This window comes from Protopterus annectens, chromosome 11.part0, assembly GCF_019279795.1.
Source record: "Protopterus annectens isolate FY-2018-M chromosome 11.part0, PAN1.0, whole genome shotgun sequence".
In the NCBI taxonomy this organism is placed as follows: Eukaryota; Metazoa; Chordata; order Ceratodontiformes; family Protopteridae; genus Protopterus; species Protopterus annectens.
Window position 1 is genome coordinate 1,215,692,593 of NC_056745.1, and position 21,903 is coordinate 1,215,714,495.

Here is a 21,903-nt window from a genome sequence, read left to right on the forward strand (position 1 = left end):
ATGTCTGTGAAGACAATCCCAATGACAGTAGTAATAGTCTACTAAAATACCTGCTATACATACCTGACATCCCCTTGCACTACGACTTTGGGACTATAGAGACTGAGGTAGGGCTGCACTCCATGTCCAAGGCATATGGTGGAAATATATGTACATATACTTATCCAGATAGCCGTATATATATGATTACTCGTGTAGTACTTTGAATTACCACTGTCATGGCAACTGCCCACTACAAATCCATACATCATGTGGGAGTGCTCCCTTTACATTTCCTGTGTGATGGCCATCCTTCCTGTGTGTGGGCATCAGTGTTACAGACAGCAGGTAGCAATACCTCTTACAGGAGAACTGGCACACTCAGGGCAACCACATATTTGTAGGAGGATCAGGAACAACAGACAGACTGTGAATAGAGTTGTGTTATGCTTTGTACAGTACTGGTGTTACAGGGTGTGTGTGTACATACTAGTTTACCTTGGAATGCAGTCTGTCTGCATAGCTCACAACTGTGGGCCTATCCTCTTGCTGGACAGAGGTATGCATATCATGTTTTGTCAGTCCACCACACAAGTCCTGTGTCAAATATTACACTGACAGTGTGTATGTTGAGTGCTATCAGTACATGGCTACATCCATTTCTGTTTCTAATCACAATTCCGTGACTACGGGTATGTTGCAGACTATCCTGTAACACCAGCAACTTGCTTAGTGTATGGCAACAGTTTTCCACATATGTGCCTGTGTTTCAGCCTCTGTCCTTCACCTACACAACAAACTTTGCACATATGTCATGCTGTTGGGGGTTGTTCTGTAGTGGGCTGTGAGTATATCACACTGCTATTGTTGCCATCAGTCCACTGCTGTTGTATCCCCCACACATACAGTGGGGCTGGGGCCATATATATGTGGGCATCACCTACACAATACATGTGTTCCCTTATGCACTCCAGAGGCCAGTGTATGTAGCAGTGGTATATGGCCGTGTATTACTGAGTCTAGGGGGGAGCACCGTAAATGACCTAGGCTGTTGCAAAATGTGGGAGTATCAGGGGTGAGCTGCTGTAAGGTATCTGGATGTACAGTACCGTATACTTCACCTATATTTATATTACTTACATGGACTGGGGTAATGCAAGCCTACTGCCTCCTGTCATACAGACTGTTCTGCTTGTCGGTGTGCTCATGACGGTGTCAGTTATGCCGTGTTATGTAACAGTTACAACCTATTTGATCACATAACGTCTTTACCACCTACTGAATTTGTACAGAGTGTAGATAGAGGCTGCTGAACTATACACCTGCATTACATACTGTTGATTGTTTGGTATCCTGTGGTCCAGTCTGTCTTCACTATTGTACAATTTAAAGGGCTTGGCCTGGACAGCAACAGCTGTGAACCTTTACAGACTACTGTATTACTGTAACTGTTTCACGGTTGCAGTACTCTGTTTATATGGTTGTCAGTGTCTGAACAGCAATATGACATGGCATATAGAACTGTAATACTACACAATTAAAGGTTTTCCATTTCTGCAAACTTATGTGTGGTGTCTTTCCGATGACCTCTCTATGGGTGTATGTTGCAGGCAATGATTGACATATGTATGGGTGGCCCATACCGTGACCAATTGTTCAGGTGTTAACTGTAGGCATAGTGGCTGTTCCATATTGTGTGCACCTTCTACATATGTATCTTACTGTGCATATATCTGCGTGTGTATGTGTAGTCATGTATATATATATATATATATATATATATATATATATATATATATATATGTAAAGAAGAGTGTACAGGCAGGGTGGAGAGGGTGGAGAAGAGTGTCAGGAGTGATTTGTGACAGACGAGTACCAGTAAGAGTGAAAGGGAAGGTTTACAAGAGGGTAGTGAGACCAGCTATGTTATATGGGTTGGAGACAGTGGCATTGACAAAAAGGCAGGAGTCAGAGCTGGACATTGTAGAGTTGAATATGTTAAGATTTGCACTGGGTGTGATGAGGATGGACAGGATTAGGAATAAGTATATTAGAGGGTCAACCCAGGTTGGAAGGTTTGGAGACAAAGCCAGAGAGGCAAGATTACATTCTTTTGGACATGTGCTGAGGAGGGATGCTGAGTATATTGTGAAAATGATGCTAAGGATGAAGCTGCCAGGTAACAGGAAAAGAGGAAGGCCTAAGATAAGGTTTATGGATGTGGTGAGAGAGGACATGCAGGTGGTTGGTGTGACAGGGCAAGATGCAGAGGACAGGAAGAAATGGAAACAGTTGATCCGCTGTGGTGACCCCTAATGGGAGCAGCCAAAAGAAGAAGAAGAAGAAGAAGAGTAGCTTTTCTAAATGGTTTGAACTGGATATTTTTCTTCAAATCAATATAAAACTCAACATCAAGAAATTGTATACAAGAATCACCCTTCAACATAGAAAATTTCAAATCAAGCCCATTCATATTCAAATCTGCAAAAAATAAATCAAACTCCTTAGGGTCACCTTTACACACAAAAAAAATAAGATCATAAATAAATCGCTTAAACAATATAACATACTTTTTATAAAACTCAGAACAATATATGAATTTTCTTTCAAAATAATCCATATACAAAATAGCATAAGTGGGGGCATAAGAAGCCCCCATTGCTGTACATTTCAATTGAAGAAATGTTTCTTTTTCAAACTTAAAGTAGTTGTGTGTTAAGCAAAACTCAAGCAATCTCACCACAAAAGCAGTTCTGGGTCCATCTCCCATAATGTCCCAAATAACCTCTAAACCCCATTTCAGTTGGATATTCATATACAGTGAATTCACATCTACCACAACCCAGTAGTAATCATCTTGCCATTTAATTTTACTAACTTCTTTACATAATACCTCTGTATTGTTAACATGTGCAGGCACCTTGATCAGATATATTTTCATTAAATAATCCAAAAATGTTACTGCATTTTGTAAATATGAACCCACCCCTGAAACTACAGGTCTTCCTGGTGGGTCCATAAAGTTCTTATGTAATATTGGTAACACATAAAATGTAGGATCATAATGGTTTTTCAATAAACAGTTTTTTAACATTTTCCTTGATCAAGAAACCTAGCCTTTCACCTCTTTCCAAAATTTTAAGAAGTTGCTCATTATAAATACCAACTGGGTTATGATCCAGATTCATATAATCTTCCTTCACTAATAATAGTTTACACACTATCTCATTGTATTTCAATCTAGATATTGTCACCCAGTAGTCCCCCTTATCTGCTTGTTTAAATACAAAGTCATTCAATTTTCCTCTCAATGTGTTCAAAATGTTCCATTCTTCTTTAGTAATATTAAATTGTTTTTCACTTTTAACAAAATTCAAATGATCATGTTCAACTCTTTTAAACAACATTTGTTCAAACAAAATAAGAACAGAAGACAACTTTGGCGGCATAAATTTGCTAGTGATAGGCATATTTGGGACCACTAATTTCCCATAACCAGTTTCAAGCCCCTTTTCACATTCGTCATCAACAATCATCAATGCTCTGGTCAAATTTCCACTAGTAATATAACTATTACCTCGGGTCTCCTCTGAAAAAAGGTCACTAGTCTAGTGGGGTTAACACAGTCGTCAAAGGCTAGATAGATACATATATAAATAAATACATGCTTAAATAAATACATTTAACATTACTCATCATAAATAAATACATTTAACATCAAAAGTTCATTGAATAACTAGTTTTGCAGCATGAAAGACATATGGGATGGAACAGCAGCATACTTCTCAACTGCAATGAATTCCTCAGCATTTACCAGTTTTGAGGATCAAATAATAGGGTGCCATGAATTCCTGAGTGGCCCCTTTCAGTAGATGATTTTTATTTCCTGATCTTAGAGAGTCTGATTGGACTACCCCTTAAAGGAATATACTCTATCCCTAACCTGGGTCATCAATAAGCCACACATTAAGTACTTGATCATAGTTTCTCCAGCTAATTTTCTGATTAGCGCCTTGCCCTGGATATCCAGTTTTTTTCCCAGAGTTGCTTGCATACCTATATGGTGGAGTATGTTAGTAAGGAGGTAGATAAGGGTTATGTGTGTGTGGGGTATGTTAAGTTGTGGATTAATTTACTCCTTTTGATTTTCTTCCTTATTTCTACAGTTGTATTGTTTGAAAAAGCAGCAACAGACTTTATTTGATTAAACACTGTGTAGTAGTTTGTTATTCTTGAATATTATATACATTGACCTAGTAGGACTAACACAGTCAACAAATTGCAAATAAATAAAAAAGCCAGTAATTCTGCCTCATACCTCACATAGTCCTGCCATTCATTATGACAAGTAGAGTCCGACTGCTGGCTCCTCCTGTAAACTGGTTGTTCCTAATAAGAATGTACATGTGGTTGTTCCTAATAAGAATATACATGTGGTGGAAGCACAAGTTCATGCAGGTGGAATTGTTGATTCTCATGCAGGTGGAATTGTTGATTCTCTGACGAATGTCGCTCCCAACAGCTTGAAAAATCAAGATGTACGAAGGAAACAGGTTTCCTTAGACTCTTTCGTTATTTCATGTGAAGATGAGTTGCATGCGATAGGGGATGGCTCTCCGTCTTTTCCCCTGCCTTACAGACCGTTCGAAAGAAGGACTTGGTCACCCAACGGCAGAGCCACCAAAAGGAAGATAATAGAGGACAGCTTTTCATACAGCAAGAAGGCACAAAGACCCAGGACTTAATAGAATTGCCCTTAACAACAGAGGTAAATGACAGTTTAGTGGTCAATATTTCTGACTACATTCTAAATGCTAATGAGTTGTCCATTTTAAATAGAGGACTAGGATTTATTCCTTCGAGTTGTAGTGATGTAACTGATTTAATAGCAGATGTGAGAATGTTTACAAGAAATATAGCTCTTAAGATGCTTTATGGACATAACATGATTTCAAATGACAATGAGTACACTATTTTTAGAAAACCTTCCACATTCATTCCTCAGCAGCATCCTCTACTTGATGCTTTTGAGAGGGCAGTAGAAAGAGATTTGTTTGATCTGTATAATGACAGCACAGCTAAATGTCAATTTTTTAACTTAACCTTCGAGGAGAGGCAAGCCTTAGATGAACTTAGGAATAACAAGAACATCATTATCAGGCAAGCTGATAAAGGTGGTGCAATTGTCGTGATGAATAGTTCTCACTACCATGACAAGATGGGAAATATGCTCTCTGATGAAGAGACCTATTTAAGCATTTCTAATGTTCAGCTTAATAACCTAATTAGAGAAGTACAAGCACACCTATACGATTTGATGTTAGATAAGGTTATTGACAATGATTTGTATACATATTTTCTAGTTGACAAACCATTGATACCCTCCTTCAGGGGGTTACCTAAGATCCATAAGAACAAATTGGATCCACCATTGCGTCCAATAGTGTCCAGTCGAGGTTGGTTAACTGAATCTCTATCGATCTATCTTGATAAAATGTTTAAGCCCATCTTATCAGAGGTTGAACATGTTCTAAAGGACACTGCTGATTTCCTTGGAAATTTAGCTAAACATAGCTCCTCAACATCCTTTTTACAAGGTGATTTGTTGGTTACAATGGATGTGAAATCCCTTTTTACCTCCATCCCTAATTCTTCAGGGTTGGAGTTTATAAGGTCTATGTTAACGAATTCTAAACTTTCACAACACAAAATAGACTGTTACACGTCACTGTTAGAGATTATATTAGAAAACAACGTACTCTGCTATAAGGACGAGTATTTTTTACAGACCAAGGGTGTCGCAATGGGCACACCGTGTGCCAACGCCTATGCTAACTTGGTGTTGGCACATTGGGAGAGCAATTTTGTCTTAAATAGAGACTCAGCATTTTTTGAACATCTTATATTTTACAATAGGTTTGTGGATGATGTGTTTTTATTATGGAGAGGAACAGTTGAACAACTGATGTCATTCATAACCTATCTAAACAATACCACTGATTTCCTTGAATTTGATTGCACATACTCCTTTGACAGCATTGATTTTTTAGATGTCAAAATCATTAATACATCATGTGGTTTTGATACAGAACTCCACAGAAAGGACTGTTGGAGGAATAATTTGTTGCATAGAGAAAGCATGCACCCCAATCATGTATATAGAAATATTGTTGCCAATCAAATGATTAGAGTTTCTAAGCTAACGACACAAACATCAGCATACCACAAACATAAAGACACTCTAGCTGAGAATTTTTTATCCAGGGGATATAGTATGAAAAATGTTTTGGAAGCATCATCCAAGAGTGACCATCATAGACAACATGAAGGAGCTCTCTTGACTAATAGATCAAATTATTCCTCACAATCACCTAGAAATAAGAACAACGAAGGTTTTAATAGAATAGTGATTCCATTTACCAACAGAAACAGATACATGCTTGATATTTTTAACAAACATTGGGACATACTAATGACAGATGACGTAATCAGGTCATTGGTAGATGTTAAACCAAGAGTGGCATATAGGAATATGCCCTCACTTAACAGGTTGCTATGTTATGATAACAGCCATCATAACAAGCACTCCACCAAGAAAACAGGTACTTTTGCATGCTATGCCTGTAATCAATGTAAATATATATCTAATTCAGACACTTTTATACATCCAGTTACAAAGAGATGTTATTCTTTTAGAAACTATGCCACTTGTAGATCTACTGGCTTAATTTATATAGCTGAATGCCAGTCATGCATGAGTTTCTATGTGGGCATGACAACCAGGTCGTTACGAGAACGCATAAGAGAACACATTTATGCTATCAGTAAGGCAAACACTACTAATGCCCTTGCAAAACATGTCATAGAGCAGGGCAATACACACAATTTTAAATTTCAGGTCTTGGAGCTTGTAAACATAAATAAAAGGTTGGGAAACATTAAGAACAGAATAGAAGAAAGAGAAGGGAAGTGGATAATGAAGTTACAAGCCCACAAGTTTGGGCTTAATGAAAAGTTATCCATTAAACCTTTTTTAGCATCCAGGAATCTCAAGCATTGAGGCATGTTTTTTTAAATGTAAATGATCTTCTACTTGTTTTAATTATTTTAATTGCTTAATTATTCCAATGCATTCAAGTATAAAGGGAGTGCTAAATCTAACTGCATTTATATCTGATGAAGCGTTGGTGAACAACGTGAAAGCGCTCATATTACTGCAGTTTTTTCCTGTTTGTGTGTTCAACAATAAACGTGGATTATTTGTTTTTACAAGAAGACTTCTGGAGATTCTGTTAATTTGGCGACACATGGTGCACTTCTCATTTTCTTTTTGCTTACTTGGACTTTTTTTTGAGAGTGCTTTGCTTGGCGGTTTTGTTTCGTTTGACTTGGTACCCACAGTTCATCCAACTCACCTAGAGAAGCTTAGATTAGATTATCAATTTTTACTGGTTCTCATCCCCTCTTTCTCAAACACAAACTGGTAAGCTCCAGTACAAATACATTACTCTTAAGCCATCCAATCTAGGTCCTGACTGGTCCATCTACCTGTCCTCTCACTGAGCAACAACACTTCTTGGGCCTACTCTGACTGGGACATCAACCTAATTGGCTTCTTGGATCCTCCTGTAGCATAACTGGTACCCACAATTCACCCCACTCACCTAGAGAAGTTTGGATTAGATTCTTAATTTTCTACTGGTTCTCATCTCCTCCTCCTCAAACACAAACTGGTAAGCTCCAGTACAAATACATTAGCTCTTAAGCCTTCCAGTCTAGGTCCTGACTAGTTCATCTACCTGTCCGCTCCCTCTCATTGGGCCTGCTGACTGGGACATCAACTTAATTGGCTTCTTGGATCTCTGTTTCTCACCGGCCACCTAGCCATTTTTCATTTAGCATAGGCTCCCTTCCCTGATGTTTTTCTAGATCCAGGGAGCAATTAGATTCCGCATAATAGAAGTGGTTTCCTACAGGTGAGGATCAGGCAAATTCACCCTTTCTTACTGACACCTCCTTATTTTCTTTGGGGCCAGAAAGCATGTTTCAGCTCATTATATTTACCCAAGTACGTCTTGCCTAAACTATGCTACATTTTTCTATTTCCCATGATTTCTCTATCTTAGCTATGAAGTGGCATGTTGATACCCTGGCATATCATCACAATCATGCCTTAGTAATTCTCTCCATGGCTTTCTTGCCTTTTAGCACCTTCCATTCAGGACACTGGCAACTATTTTCAAGCCTAATGCAATACTTCCCTCCTTGTAATCCTCCACTCATCCAACATCTTGATTAGCTAGTGAATCTTACTTCTACATGACAACTGTAGTCAACATAGACTCCTTATCCTGGTCCCTAACTATAGAGGTTTTCTGTACCACTAGCCATTTTTCCAGTCACAGTGGGTTCAAGTGATTCACCAGGCCTTCTTCTAGCTGTTTTCTTCACCAGTAATGGGCTTTAAATCACTAACCAGGCTTTCTCCCCTTGAGGATCAATCCCTAAAGAGAGACAATCTGACTGAGCTACCCTTTAAAGGAACACTTGATTCCTAATTCGGGTCATACATAAGCCATACTTTATGTACTACCGTATTTTCCTGAAAATAAGACCAGGTCTTATACTTTTTCCCCCACCGAAATACGCAGTAGAGCTTATTATCAGGGGTTGCCTTATTTACCCCCCCCCCGTACAGCAATCTACATTTATTCACTTATTCATGTACAAAAATTTATATTTATTCATGTACACAAATCGACATTTATTCATGTATACAAAAATCAACATTTATTCATGTACACAAATTGACATTTATTTGGTACTTTTCTGTTATTGGGCAACAGTTCTAGGTAACGGGATAACAGTTGCGTGAGAATTCTACATAACCAGTGCAACAAACATTTCAACTTCAGAATATCTACACCTTGGCTTTCACAGTGCAATATTTCATGCTCAACAGAAAGTGCAGAGAAATCTCAACACGTGTATTGGAGGAGGGGAATAAAACAGGTGAATAACTGCCACTTTTTGAGTGGTGATGCTTTCTTTATTCCTTACCCAAACCGTAAGAGAAGAATGATGGAAAGTCATAAAAATGAAGTCTGGGAACTAGTGGCCTTCTTTGTAATTACCCCTTGATAATGAAACGTTACCTTAATTCAATAAAGTCAAAAAACTGACAAGAGCTTGCTGGCAGATGAAAGCAGAAGCAATCTATTCTGTTGTCCCAATAACAGAAAAGTTATTCAAATACAGTCATGTCATCTTCTTCTGGAACATTGTCATAAGTCTCCAACACCTGAATTCCAGCCTAAATTTCTTGTGACTCCATTTCCTGTAGAACCATTGGCCCCAATATGTCATGCCCAGCAATAGAGCTTTCCTTAAATGAGCACTGCTTGCCCATGCAGCCTGCTTGTAGTGCATTGGCAACACAGCTGTCAGTGATTTTATCCCATGAATTCTTTACCCAAATCACAACCTCTTGCAGGCTAGGCTTCACAAAGTTTCCACGCTGATTTCTCTCCATTCTATTTTCAATGTAGTCATTGAGTTCCATGCGCAAATTGTCCTTGAATGGCTTGTTTATTGCAATATCAAGAGTCTGGAGATAGGCAGTCATTCCTGCAGCAATCATTATTTGATCTATTCTTCTCTGTGCAAGGAAGTTCTTCATGTCTTTAGCGCGGTGAGTGATGGCTGAATCCCAGTCTAGCAGACCTCTTTCATGACCTCGTAAAACAAATGGCAGTATTACATCCACCCACTTCCTTATAACTGCTTGTGTGCACCAGGCTTTTTTGGTTTCAAGAATGTAAATGCCTGAAACATGTTCAATCTTATCTTTCTTGCCCTTACTAATGATTAGAGGTGGGGTTTTCTTTCCATCTAGATGAATTGCCAAAATACAGGTAACACGTGCACTTTCATAACAAGTGGAGGGAATGTAGATTGAATAGGCACCCCTCTGATCAACTGTTTGAGATTCTTGGCTCATAAACAATGCAGTTTCATCCATAGCAATTATATTGGAGAGTTGGTATTTAGAAAAGTCGATGCTATCAAGAAAGGACTTGAATGCAAATGCATGTTTAATAACTTCAGTATCTTCCAGCTTGAAATGTGTTGTCGATCTTCTTAGAGACAGTTCATATCGCTGAAGGAAGCCATCCAGCCAACTCTTTGATGCTTTGAATTCTTCTGGGGATATTTCTAACTGTGGTGCCATCGCAAGGACAAATGCTTGAATATCAGCCCTGCGCACAGCCAAAGCCTTTGCTCTCCTGTTAGCAATCCATTCACAGAAGATGTCTTCCTTCTCAGGAATCAATGGTTGCCAACCTGATCCACACTTGCACTTCTTAGCATTTCCCTCATCCACCTGTTGACTGAGGTTATCTTACTCTGCTCGCCATTTTCGGACTATTCGGAGATCCAACTTCTTCTCTTTGCAGAAAGTCATCAGATTCTTTCCCCAGGAGTCCTCCATGATTCCTTTCTTGTACTTGATGGAATAGCTCTTTCTTTTTGCACTCATCTTGTCTGGGGGGGGGGGGTTAATTGAAGACTTACAAGACAAGAGTGGCAACAAAAATGGTGACAGTTAAGAAGACACAACCACACCCGTTCATTATCAAGTGCGCACATTTTACGTCCGTTGTCTGTACTTTGATCAATCAAAGTACAACTCCCAGTGTTTATGGGCCAAAGATCTCAAACGTCAAGTGTTAGTGAGGATTAGGGTTACAGTAAGAATTGTGGAGGACTCCCGGGGAAAGAATCTTATGACTTTCTGCAAAGAGAAGAAGTTGGGTGTCCAAATGGTCTGAAAATGGCGAGCAGAGTACGATAACAGGTGTCAGTAATATTATTATTTTATAATTCAACACGTCTGTCATGTGTTGTTGACGATCTTAACTGGGGCTTATTTTTGGGGTAGGGCTTATATCATGACCACCCTGAAAAACCATGCTAGGCCTTATTCTCTGGTTAGGTCTTATTTACGGAGAAATACGGTAGATAATAGTTCCTCCCACTAATTTTTCAGTTGGCATCTGGTCCTGAATATCTAGCATATCCATTTCACATTAATGCTGCACACAACCCCAAACTCCTTAACAGAGGCTGAATGCCATCTTCTGAATGGCAAGCTTAAATCACACCTTGGATGTGGTGGGGATTTTCACTTTTCATCACCAAACTAATTCAGTGATTTCATTAGCCTGCCTGACTTGCTTTCCTCTTCTCTGATTGTCATTTCCTTTCTCTTTCCCAGCATTTAGCCTTGTTCCCCCTTTTCTCTTCCCATCATTTAGGTATTTATTTTACATTTGTTGACTGTGAAATGTCCAACTAAGCTAAAAGTAGCCCTTTTTCAGAGGAGGTAGCCCTTTTTCAGAGGAGGCCTGGGGAGAAAAGCTCCAACACATTATACAGTACAGTTGACAATTACAGAAGCAGAATATACCAAAAAGGATGACAAAGTCATTGTTTTACAATTAGTAACAGCATTTTAACAAATAATAATACAAGTCATCATTAAAAACAGGCTACATGAGAGAAGACATATTCATAGAGTTTTACAGTATTACATTAATATAAACAATAGTTACTTTCAGGTGACAGTTTAGAGGAGATATTTAGGAAGAGAAGAGCTAAGGTGAGGCATAGGAAATCATGGCTTGAAAGAGACAGGTTAGCAAGGCAAGGCAAGGAGATGTGTTAGACAGTAAGGGAGTAGAAGACAAAAGTTAAGGTTAGTGGTCAAATTAGTGAGCAGTTTAGGGCTAGAGGCAGTTTATGGCGGGCGACTACAGAGGTAGGACAGGAGAGTTTTTAAGTGTTCTTTAGCAGCTGCTTTAAATTGTTTTGGTTGATTTATTAATCTAATTTGAAGTGAAAGCTTATTCCATGCGATGGTAGGATGGCAGCTATATAGGTTGCATCCAGTATTTGTCCTAGGTTTATAGATAAGTAGTAGGTCCTGATCAGAGCTTCGGAGGTTTATAGATAAGTAGAAGGTCCTGGTCAGAGCTTTGAAGGTTTATAGATAAGTAGTAGGTCCTGGTTAGAGCTTTGGAGGTTTATAGATAAGTAGTAGGTCCTGGTTAGAGCTTTGGAGTGATCTAGTAGGAGAATAGTGGGATATAAAGGAGGATATGTTAGGGCAGTACAAAGGTTGGTATAGTGTAGAGTGTACAATCTGAAGCTGAGAGAGAAGAAGCAGGTTATGTAGTTCCAGCCAGTTTAAGTGTTTAAGTGAGATACAGTGATAAGTTTTATAAGTATGTTGGGCAGAGAATCTCGCTACCTTGTTATAGGTTGAGTTAAGTTTTGCTAGGAGTGTGGCGTTTAGATCAGTATGTATTTGAGAACCATATGGTAGACTGGGTAAGAGATAAGTATGAGAGAGGGTTACTTTGGCTTTGGAGGTGAGAAACTTTGTTTCTGTATAGTAGGCCTAGTTTCTGATGGGTCTTCTTGATACAGTTGTTGATGTGCAGGTCAAATTTAAGTTGATCGTCTATAGTGACACCTAAGAGCTTGGTGCTAGATTCTGCTACTGTTGGCGTCTTATTGAAATACAGTATAGTGAGATGGTTAAGAGATTTTGGGAGAAAGAGTAAGAGTTTTTTTTTAGCATTCAGTATTTGTTGGTTGTCTGTGAGCCAGGTTTCGACTGATGCAAAGGTAGCCTGACTAGTAAGGATGAGAGTGATGGGTGAGTCAGAGATAGTAATCACAGTGGAATCATCTGCATATTGTACAAGTGATGACTGAGAGCAAGAAGTGTAGAGCAGATTGGTGAAAATATTAAATAGTAATGGACCCAATATAGATCCTTGGGGGACACCCATTTTTACTGGGAGGGAGGGGTAGAGTGCAGAGAGCCATTTCACTGATTGCAGTCAATCAGAGAGATAGCTAGAAAACCAGGTGACAGTAGCAGGGGAGAAATTTGGATTAGTCACTTTAGTCAGAAGTAAAGAGTGTAAGATGGTATCAAAGGCTTTAGAAAGGTCTAGAAGTCTAAATCTCACATCCCTACTGCTGTACTGGTTGAGGGCCTGTCGAAACCAGTTTTAACTGGTGCAGCATGCAAAGACAACTTTTTTTGGCTGAACGACAATATCTTTTTTACTTGTCAGAACTGGGCATTACAACAACAAGATAAAACTGGTATAAGTAACCATAAAATGATCTGTATTACTTTTAAAGAATATTGGTCATTTCTGAAGAATTTTTGCTTTGCAGTTAATTAGATTTTCAGTTACACGCCTCATGCAAGTAAATTTGCAGAAAATTATTATTATTCTATGCTGCTGTATTTTTTTTACTTTTACTGTTTACTGTTTTACTCAGGTTTCAGTGTTATACTCCCCATACCATTAGACTAATGACCAAAGCATGCAATATTGGGTTGGGGGAGACACCAGCCACTTACCTATGCGGGTTGGGGGGCACTATCCACCAAGGATTTACAAAACTACATGGGTCGGGGGAACACTAGACACCAGGAATACTCTATATATTGTGCCTTAAAGACACTTACATAAAATAAAAGTGAAATAGGGTGTGGGAATCCACTAGACACCAAGGATTTATTAAGTAGCATGCCTTACAGGCACTAAAAGGGATCCCAAACTTCTACCCTCTCACTGTCTACAGAGGACATTAGTCCTCCATGCCAAAACTAGATACTTGCTAAAATTTTCAGTACTGGTTGATGGTCTGACAGCTGAAGCTGGATGCACCGGTTTCTCCCAGGGTAAACAAAACTATCAGCATTATGAATGTGTTAAAAAAGCAGCTAAACTGTGTTTGTTACTGCTCATTGAGTTTTTTTATTACATCTTACTATAATTTCGTTATTCCCTGTATACTCCTTTGATTCTTTTTACTTTTATGTTTGGTTTATTAAGTATCAAATCTTTGGATGTTTGATTAATTATTATTTTAATTGATTTTTGTCATATGATTTTAGTATTAAAGAAGGGTTGTTTGGTTTAGTTTTTTTTATTGTGATAAAGTCCTGTCTTCTATGGGATGAAAGCACTCAAAATAGATTTTGAAAACATTGTACACTAGTGTCACCCCATGTTTTACAATATGTTTTGGTTAAAAACAATGCAGCACATAGTAAAAAAACAAGTGTGTTTTCTTTAGACACAGCGTTCAATAGTTCTACCATCAGGATTATATTTAATATAATTGGAAAATTATACTAGATAATCCAAAACATGGTGGGTGTGATATAAAATGAGCCATTATTTACTTTTAGAAAGGTAGCTAATCTGAAGAATATATTAGACAAAGCACTATCTCCTGTTCCGTTTCCATTAACAAATCAAAAGGAATGTATAAATGTGGTCTGTGTAAATGGTGTACGTTTATAAGAACGACCTTTTTAATAATGCAACGTGTCAGATGTGATTAGGTCTTGGTTGTATTACAAATGCTTATCTAAAAGACTGATTTACTTAGCAGTATGCTCTAACTGTGAAAAGTTGGAATGACTTCAAAGAACAATAACACAAAGAAGAGCATGGCGTGTGTACACAATTATGCGAAATCAGAGATATGGAGACATATTTTAGTGTAATAATAAGATAAACAGGAAACAAAAGTCCTGAAGAGGGAGTTAGCATACTAATGGAGCAGTGCAGGAGACTGATATAGCAGTGACGATGTTAGCATGTTTGAAAGGAAAGATGTTATAAAAGAAAATATGATGTCAAATGAGGGTAGTGTAAAGGAAGAAAGATATATTGGTGTTTATGAAAGGGTAAAGGTAAAGTCCCAACAATAACATTGTGTATAACTTGACATATCTGAGTTCAATCTTAATGAGAATAAATAAGATTAGTGTAGTATTATGTAAGCAAAAGTGAAAATACGTGTGTGTGTGTGTGTGTGTGTGTGTGTGTGTGTGTGTGTGTGTGTGTGTGTGTGTGTGTGTGTGTGTGTGTGTGTGTGTGTGTGTGTTTTTGTACCACCATGACTGTATATGTTTCTTGTCTCGCAGGAGTCTGACTCTGCTGTTCACCTTACTGCTTTTTGTTTTCCATACTAGGGTCTCTCTAAATAAATGCCCCATTCCCTTCAAGATGCACATCTTCTCCCTTTTTCTCATTTTTAATTGTTCTGTGTTTTCTTTGTCCTTTTTTCTTATACCTAACCTCATTCTTTACAGGTACATGGCTCCCTGTCAGTTCTTTCTTTAACTTTTCTGGACTTTTTATTACGTCTTTCCTAACAGTTAAGTAGAAACACAGGCTAAACCAGATGCAGTCAACAACCCATTTCTTTAGAAAAGGAAGTGAAAAAGTGCACAGTTTGAGCATGTGGGAGGTGCCCTAAAGCTTTGAAAGCTGTAAGCTGTTATATTCTTAGTAGGATATAACTCATAAAAGTAAGAATACTGCAGCAGTCATCATACCTCTCAAGTGTAGAATGAATGAACATCGTGATTTTATAATAACACAGAAAATATGTTAAACTGGCCAGACTGTGAAGGATTTAACATTCTTGAATTGCTGTATCATTTAGCTGGTCAGTATCAAGTGTATAACATTTAGTCATTTTTTATGTTTTGACTATCAGCCTGGTACACATGGCAATGTTTTAAAAAGGTAAAGGCAAACTAATTAGTAGCTATACATCTTAATGCATCAACAATGTTATGCTAAAGAAACATTTCTTACTGTATTGTCTTTATCGTGGAGTTTTTCTTCAAACTTTCATCCAAGTCAGCAATTGCATCTCCAGTGATGTTGTTATCATCAACGTAGAGAAACCTCAGTGTGGTATTAGTCTGAAGGGCTTTCCACAGTTGTTGAGCACCGCTGCATTCCAGAGTATTTGTTGATGCTCTAAGTAGTAAGAAAAATACATTGTTGAAACTAAACATGTAAGAAATGGCTACAGTGTAACAGCTTGAAGTCTGACTCACCACATGCAGTTTTGTCACATTCAGTTCTACAAAATCAATACTCCAATAGTATATTAATTTCACAAATCATGAGGATAACTGTCCTTTACAGCAGAAGCTCCATGTTGCTCCCTCAATTCCAAGACATTTGTATGTTGAAGAAAACAGAACAACTGCTGTTTTGATAACATAATGAGCATTGATTCATGTAAAAAAATATCCATCCATGGGCAATAAAATTCTGTGATATTTTCCTTGTCATGTTACAACTTAGTGAACAGTTCTGATGAAGTCAGAAACTTAGTTTTCTATACACAATGCTAGTAAACATGGAGGGGTGGGGGATCAGGGGGTTGGCATAATGGTTAAGGTTCTTACCTCAGAGACAAAAGGCACAAGATTTAGGTTCATAGGTTCATAGGTGTGTACAAGGCTAATGGCCCTGGAGCCTTTACAAGCCTAGCCCATAGGATTACCCTGGCATCATGCCACCCGACCTTAATTTCCAGTGCCTCTGTCAAGTAGAGCCACTGTAGTGATCCCCAGGGTGAATTTTCTATTTCCCATCCACTCATCAAGATTTCTCTTGAAGATGGCCAGTGAGGCGTTCCTCTTGACATGTATAGGAAGTCAATTCCATAGCATGGGTAGTCTCTGGGTTACGAACCTGTCCCTCCAGCTTGTTCTGTTGATTGTGGTAATGAGGTTGATATCTCTGGAGCATGTTGTGTTGAGGGATTGGGATTTCTTTTGATGTAGCATTTCTAACAGAGCTGGGTCAGACATGGCTTTGTAAGTCAAGCAGAGATCACCTCTAAGTAGACGATATGAGACAGAGAATACTTGGAGTTTTTTGAGTCTGTCCATATAGGACAAGTATTTAAGGCCTAAGATCCTCTTTGTGAGGTATTTTTGCAGCCTCTCCAGTTGTTGTAGGTGTCTAGTGAGGAGTAGAGGGAGACAATGACGTCTTTCTTCTTGGATGCAAAACCCTTAGTGATGAGATGTGCCACATAGAAGGACTTTCTGACCACAGTGGCAATGTTGTGGTCAAAAGAGAGGTTGCTGTAAACCTGTGTTCCCAGATCTCTTATGATGCCTTCTGTGTTCAGGTGACTACCATCGATGTGGTAATTCATGGGAACCTGCTTTTTTCCCAACGGGGATGATGACACATTTTTTTACATTGAGCTTAAGGCCATGGTTCTGACACCAGTCATTGGTCTCAGTAAAGCCTTTCTGTAGGATGTCAGCATCACTTTCAGTTAATTATGGCTCCCAACTTGCAATCGTCTGAGAACTTTGTCAGCCAGAGTCCCTTTGTGTTGGCCTGGACTTCAGAGAAGTAGATACCAAACAGGAGAGGACCCAGGACGAACCCTGTGGGACTCCACTCGTGACTGCTCAACAGTCTGACTTGGAGTCAGCTACTTTCACACTGTGGGTTCTATCTGTGAGCTAGTTTGCAAGCCACCTAGTGATATAGGGGTTGATGCCTAGCTTAGTGAGTTTTTATATGATTCCTGAGTGGGGAATGGTATCAAAGGCCTTGGCCAGATCAAGATTGACTGAATGCACCACCTTGCCTTCATCCACAGCTCTGGTAACTGACACAAAGAAGTTGACCAGAATGAGCAGGCATGATCTATCCTTCACAAAACCAAACTGTGTGGGATCCAGAGTTTGGAGGTTCCCTATATCTTTGTTTATTAGGTCCATGATGATGCATTCCATAGCTTTGCATATCAGACTTGTCAGGCTAATGGGGCGATAGTTCCCAGGGTCTGTAGTCACTCCTCCTTTGTGAAGAGGGATGACTGCAGCAGTGTGCCATTCAGTAGGGACAAAGCCTGAGGCGAGGCTGTGATTGAACAAGGTACACAGGTGAGGTACAAGTTCACTCTGCAGTTCATGTAGAACACAGCTAGGGATATTGTCTGGTCCCATAGAAGTTGTATTCTTGGCCTTGGACAGTGCTGTTTTAACCTGTGCAGCAGTACTACTGGGTGCCTGGCAATCTACTGATATTGTGATTGGTCCTTTGGTGGGGGAGAGAGGAGTAAAGTTGGCACTGAATCTGTTGGCCAGTACATTGGAAATATCTGTTGGCTCTGTATAGGAGGTGCCATTGTGCAACAGCTCTGAGCAAATCTGGGTATTGCTGTGGAGATTCTTTACATAACTATAGAAGACCTTGTGGTTGTCTTTACTATCTGCTGCAATTCTGTTTTCATAGCTAGCTTTAGAGGATTTGATGAGGAATCTCAACTTTTTGTTGAGGCTGATAAGGGAGTTTTTCCAGTCTTGGGACTTCACCTTATATTTCTCATCCATTTCCTCCTTCTGCTGTAGAGTTTGTTTATGGCAGGGGACCACCAGATTGGCTTCCTTTTTTTGGAGGACAGCGTCTTGGTTCTATTGGGTATGGCAAGATCCATGCATTTGCATACGTGTTCGTACAGGACATTAGTGTATGATTCAGATGTCATGCAGCTGTTTTCCAATTGCATGGGTGCTGTGAAGTTAGCCACCTCTGTTTTTTTTAGGAGCCTAAAGTTAGCTTTGGAGAAGTTTTTCATGGTGGTTATTACCTTTGCGGAGGGTGGGTGGGAATGATATGGATTTCCAAGGTGATTAGTTTGTGGTCGGTTCTTACCAGGGAGGAGTTGACTATCGGTACAGAGCAACAGTCACCCATGTTAGTAATGACCAGGTCAAGGATGTTGCTACCTCTAGTGGGGGTAAGAATGAGCTGGTCCAGGGCATTGGAATTAATGAATTCCAGGAAATGTTTGGCAAGTATACTGGTATATGAGTAGTTTTCTCAGTTAATGAAGGGGTATTTGAAGTCACCCAGTATGACAGTGTTAGGTTGGACCCTAATATTCTCCAGGGTGCTTAGGAATGTGGAGTGTGAGTCTTGGGTCATGGTTGGGGACCTATAGCAGGCTACGACCTGAATTGCTGTTTTACCCAAGTGTTAGTTGCACCTGAAGTATCTCTGATGCATCATGTTGGGCTACCAGTCTAGAGGTGTGCGTGTCCTTTATAAATATGGAAAGACCTCCACTTTTGGAGCTTCGGTCCAAGTTCTGGGGCCAAAAGGTATAGAATGAGTTATAGCCTGGTAGTGCAGGGATGCTATCTGCTGCCTTGAACCAGGTCTTTGTTACAGCACAAATGTCGATGCTCTCCATTTTAAGGAGTGCTTCGGGCGAGTGCATTTTGAGATTTAGACTTCTAGCATTTTTCAGCATGACCCTCAGATTGCATTTGTTTGTAGCTTCTACGGTGGTAATTTGGTGCTTGGAACACTGCCTAAAAAAGGCACAATAGAGGTGGTAAGAGCCTTGGCCAGTATCCGGAAGCCCAGGGGTGACAGATGCAGGCCATCTCTGGCAAAGCATCTAGGTCTGTCAATCATGTCATCCCAGACAGACAGATATTGGATCCCCTTAGAATGACACTAGAAACTTAGCCAATTGCTGAAATAAATCATTTTCTGCTTGTACTGTGGTATCATTCTGGGCTATGGTAGGAAGCTGCTCAGGGCTAGGGTCATACCCATCTGGGCTACATCATCTGAGAGCTCCTCCATGTCTCTTTTCATGTAGTCCAGGGAGGTACATCTCAGGTCATTCACACCCACATGTACAATGACAGAGTCATATTTGTACCTGTTGTTGAGGGACCTGAGTGCGTGTGTTATGTGGCAGATCCTGGCACCTGACAGGCAGCTGACTGTTACTTTCTCCTTATTCAACCTAGTGAGTGGGACATCAGTGTACCTCACTATTGAGTCACCTATGACTAGTGTGTTGGGCATACTGTTTTGCCTTAGGGGCTTTGGTTGAGTGGCACACTGTTTAGGAGAGTTATGTGTCTCATGATTAGTGTTGTGCTGTGGTGGTCGAGTACGTTTCTGCCTTGGAGGTCTCTGCTGTTTGTGTAGATTTTTATTGAGAGCCTCTGCAAAGGTGGGTGTGTGGTTTGTGTTTTTATGTGAAAGCAGTGCTGGTGTGTGTTCTGGAGGGCTATGTGTTCCATGTGTTATGTTGCAAGTGTTGACCTTCTCCTCTTGACTAGCTGTTCCGGTGTTGGCTGAAGAGTGCATGGCTTCCAGTTTGGATATATAAGTGCATCTCTCGCAAGTCTGAGTGTTGGGAGGTAAGAGGAGTGGGTTGTCAGTGTACATGAGGCAGTTGCTACATTGACTCCGGATGCCCAGGCTCACCAGGCTAATAGGAGAAAGCACAGGGAACTGACCTTTAGACATGCCTGGAGGGGTGGACATTAATAATAAGTACTGGAGCTGTTTCCTTGTAAAACGTTTAATGCTGGTAGCACTGTTGTGTGCTACAATAATTGCTACAAGAAGCCTGGTAAAGTGCTAGACTAATAAGTTAATAAAATTGCAGGAGAACAGAGAACTAGCAGATCTAACGGAAAAAAAACTGACCCTCACAACTTGCTTTTGGCTAGCAGACTGATAGGTTTATAGACAAATACTAGGCTATGTATAACAAAATGACAGTGTATTAAACAAGTAAAAGAGAGCCTTTTTGTGTTGGACACCATGTGATAAAGGAGGTGGAAATTATATGACCTTTAAACCCTTGAAGTGTGCAATACATGATGCTGCTTGCATGCAACAAGTGGAGATACACAGATTCTATCCAAAGTGAGTGAATGAACAGTAGAGAAGGAGCTTCTCCTACAGAAACAAATTTTAGGACAGGAATTCAAGAATTTGAATTTACCCAGGCTACTAAACGGAGGATGATTATGGACTATAACTGAACAGTATAAAATTTTACCTCAGTCCAGACATCTTTTATGTGAAAACAAAATTGCTGGTTTTGCCAAATAAAAAAAGTTTGCCAATCTGTATAGAGAGGTTCCTCTCATGTAAAACTACATGAACAGAATCAAACTTTAAGAAATATTTTCAGTGGGGAAAGACAGGACTTAAAAACCTGACTATTAAGGCAGGTGCACTACATACCACCTCAGCTTCAGAAAATGATCTTCTTTTACTTCAAAACCTGGTGAGTCAGACACCTGGCAAAATAATCAGTGAAATGAAATGGTACACAGAAACATGGATATAAAACTGCAAGAGCATGAGATACATACATTTCTTGACAAAATAAACATAAAAATTGTTTGAAAAAATGGGCCGGATTCCAAAAAGCTAGTTACGGACAGTTCAGTACGCTGAAGGAAGACTTCAGCACACCAGTTGTGGATGTGATTTCAGAAAGTATGCTGCAAGCAGTCAGAGTGCTTATTTATTCACTGTAGGATAATTATGGATTCCACGCACACCCGTCAGATTGCAAAACACATCATGCTTCTCCAATGCAACACAGACTCTGTTTCCGAAATCCCTGGAGAATACTGGATTGCAATACAAGGAAAGGACTCTATTCCCATGATATCCTATGGAATCTGTAACAATACTGACAAAAAAGTGCTACCTGCAGTGAATGAACTGCAACAGGCTGTGGTATTGCAAGCTATGGGGGAGGATCTGCCTATGTGAACTAGAGAGCAGCTAGAGAGAGAGAGAGAGAGAGAGAGACAGGCTACAACTAAGCCAGCTCTCAGATCAAGAAATCATTCATAGGTACTTCTTGGACAGACAGCTGGTGAAGTCTGAGCCTACGTGTACTGGCATCTGGTACATTCCAATGACATATGGAAGATCCTGTAGGAGTGTGACAGACAGCTGCTAGTCATATCCTTGCACAGTTCCTGGCAGCAATGTGCACCAAAGTAGATGAACACATACACTTTCCATCTACACCCACTTTGTAGCAAACTGTCACATACCATTTCTATTACACAGCAAACTTCCCCCATATTCTTGGTACAATAGACTGCATCCACTTCCCTATTAAGACCCCCCGTGCACCCAGAAGCAGAAAGATGCATCAATACAAAGGGGTGGTCATCCCTGAATTGGCAGGTCACATGCGCAGCAGATG

At 39.7% G+C, this 21,903-nt stretch overlaps 1 protein-coding gene across 5 annotated transcripts in view; it reads right to left on the minus strand.

The window, feature by feature from the left end:
* The window catches only part of LOC122815796 (protein NLRC3-like), a 590,699-nt gene that overhangs the window by 22,844 nt on the left and 545,952 nt on the right, over positions 1 to 21,903 (minus strand). For all 5 annotated transcript variants that reach the window (XM_044088586.1, XM_044088585.1, XM_044088587.1 and 2 more), the window contains one exon: positions 15,687 to 15,854. In XM_044088586.1, coding sequence (XP_043944521.1) covers positions 15,687 to 15,854 — 168 coding nt within the window. The remainder of the gene's footprint in view (positions 1 to 15,686; positions 15,855 to 21,903) is intronic.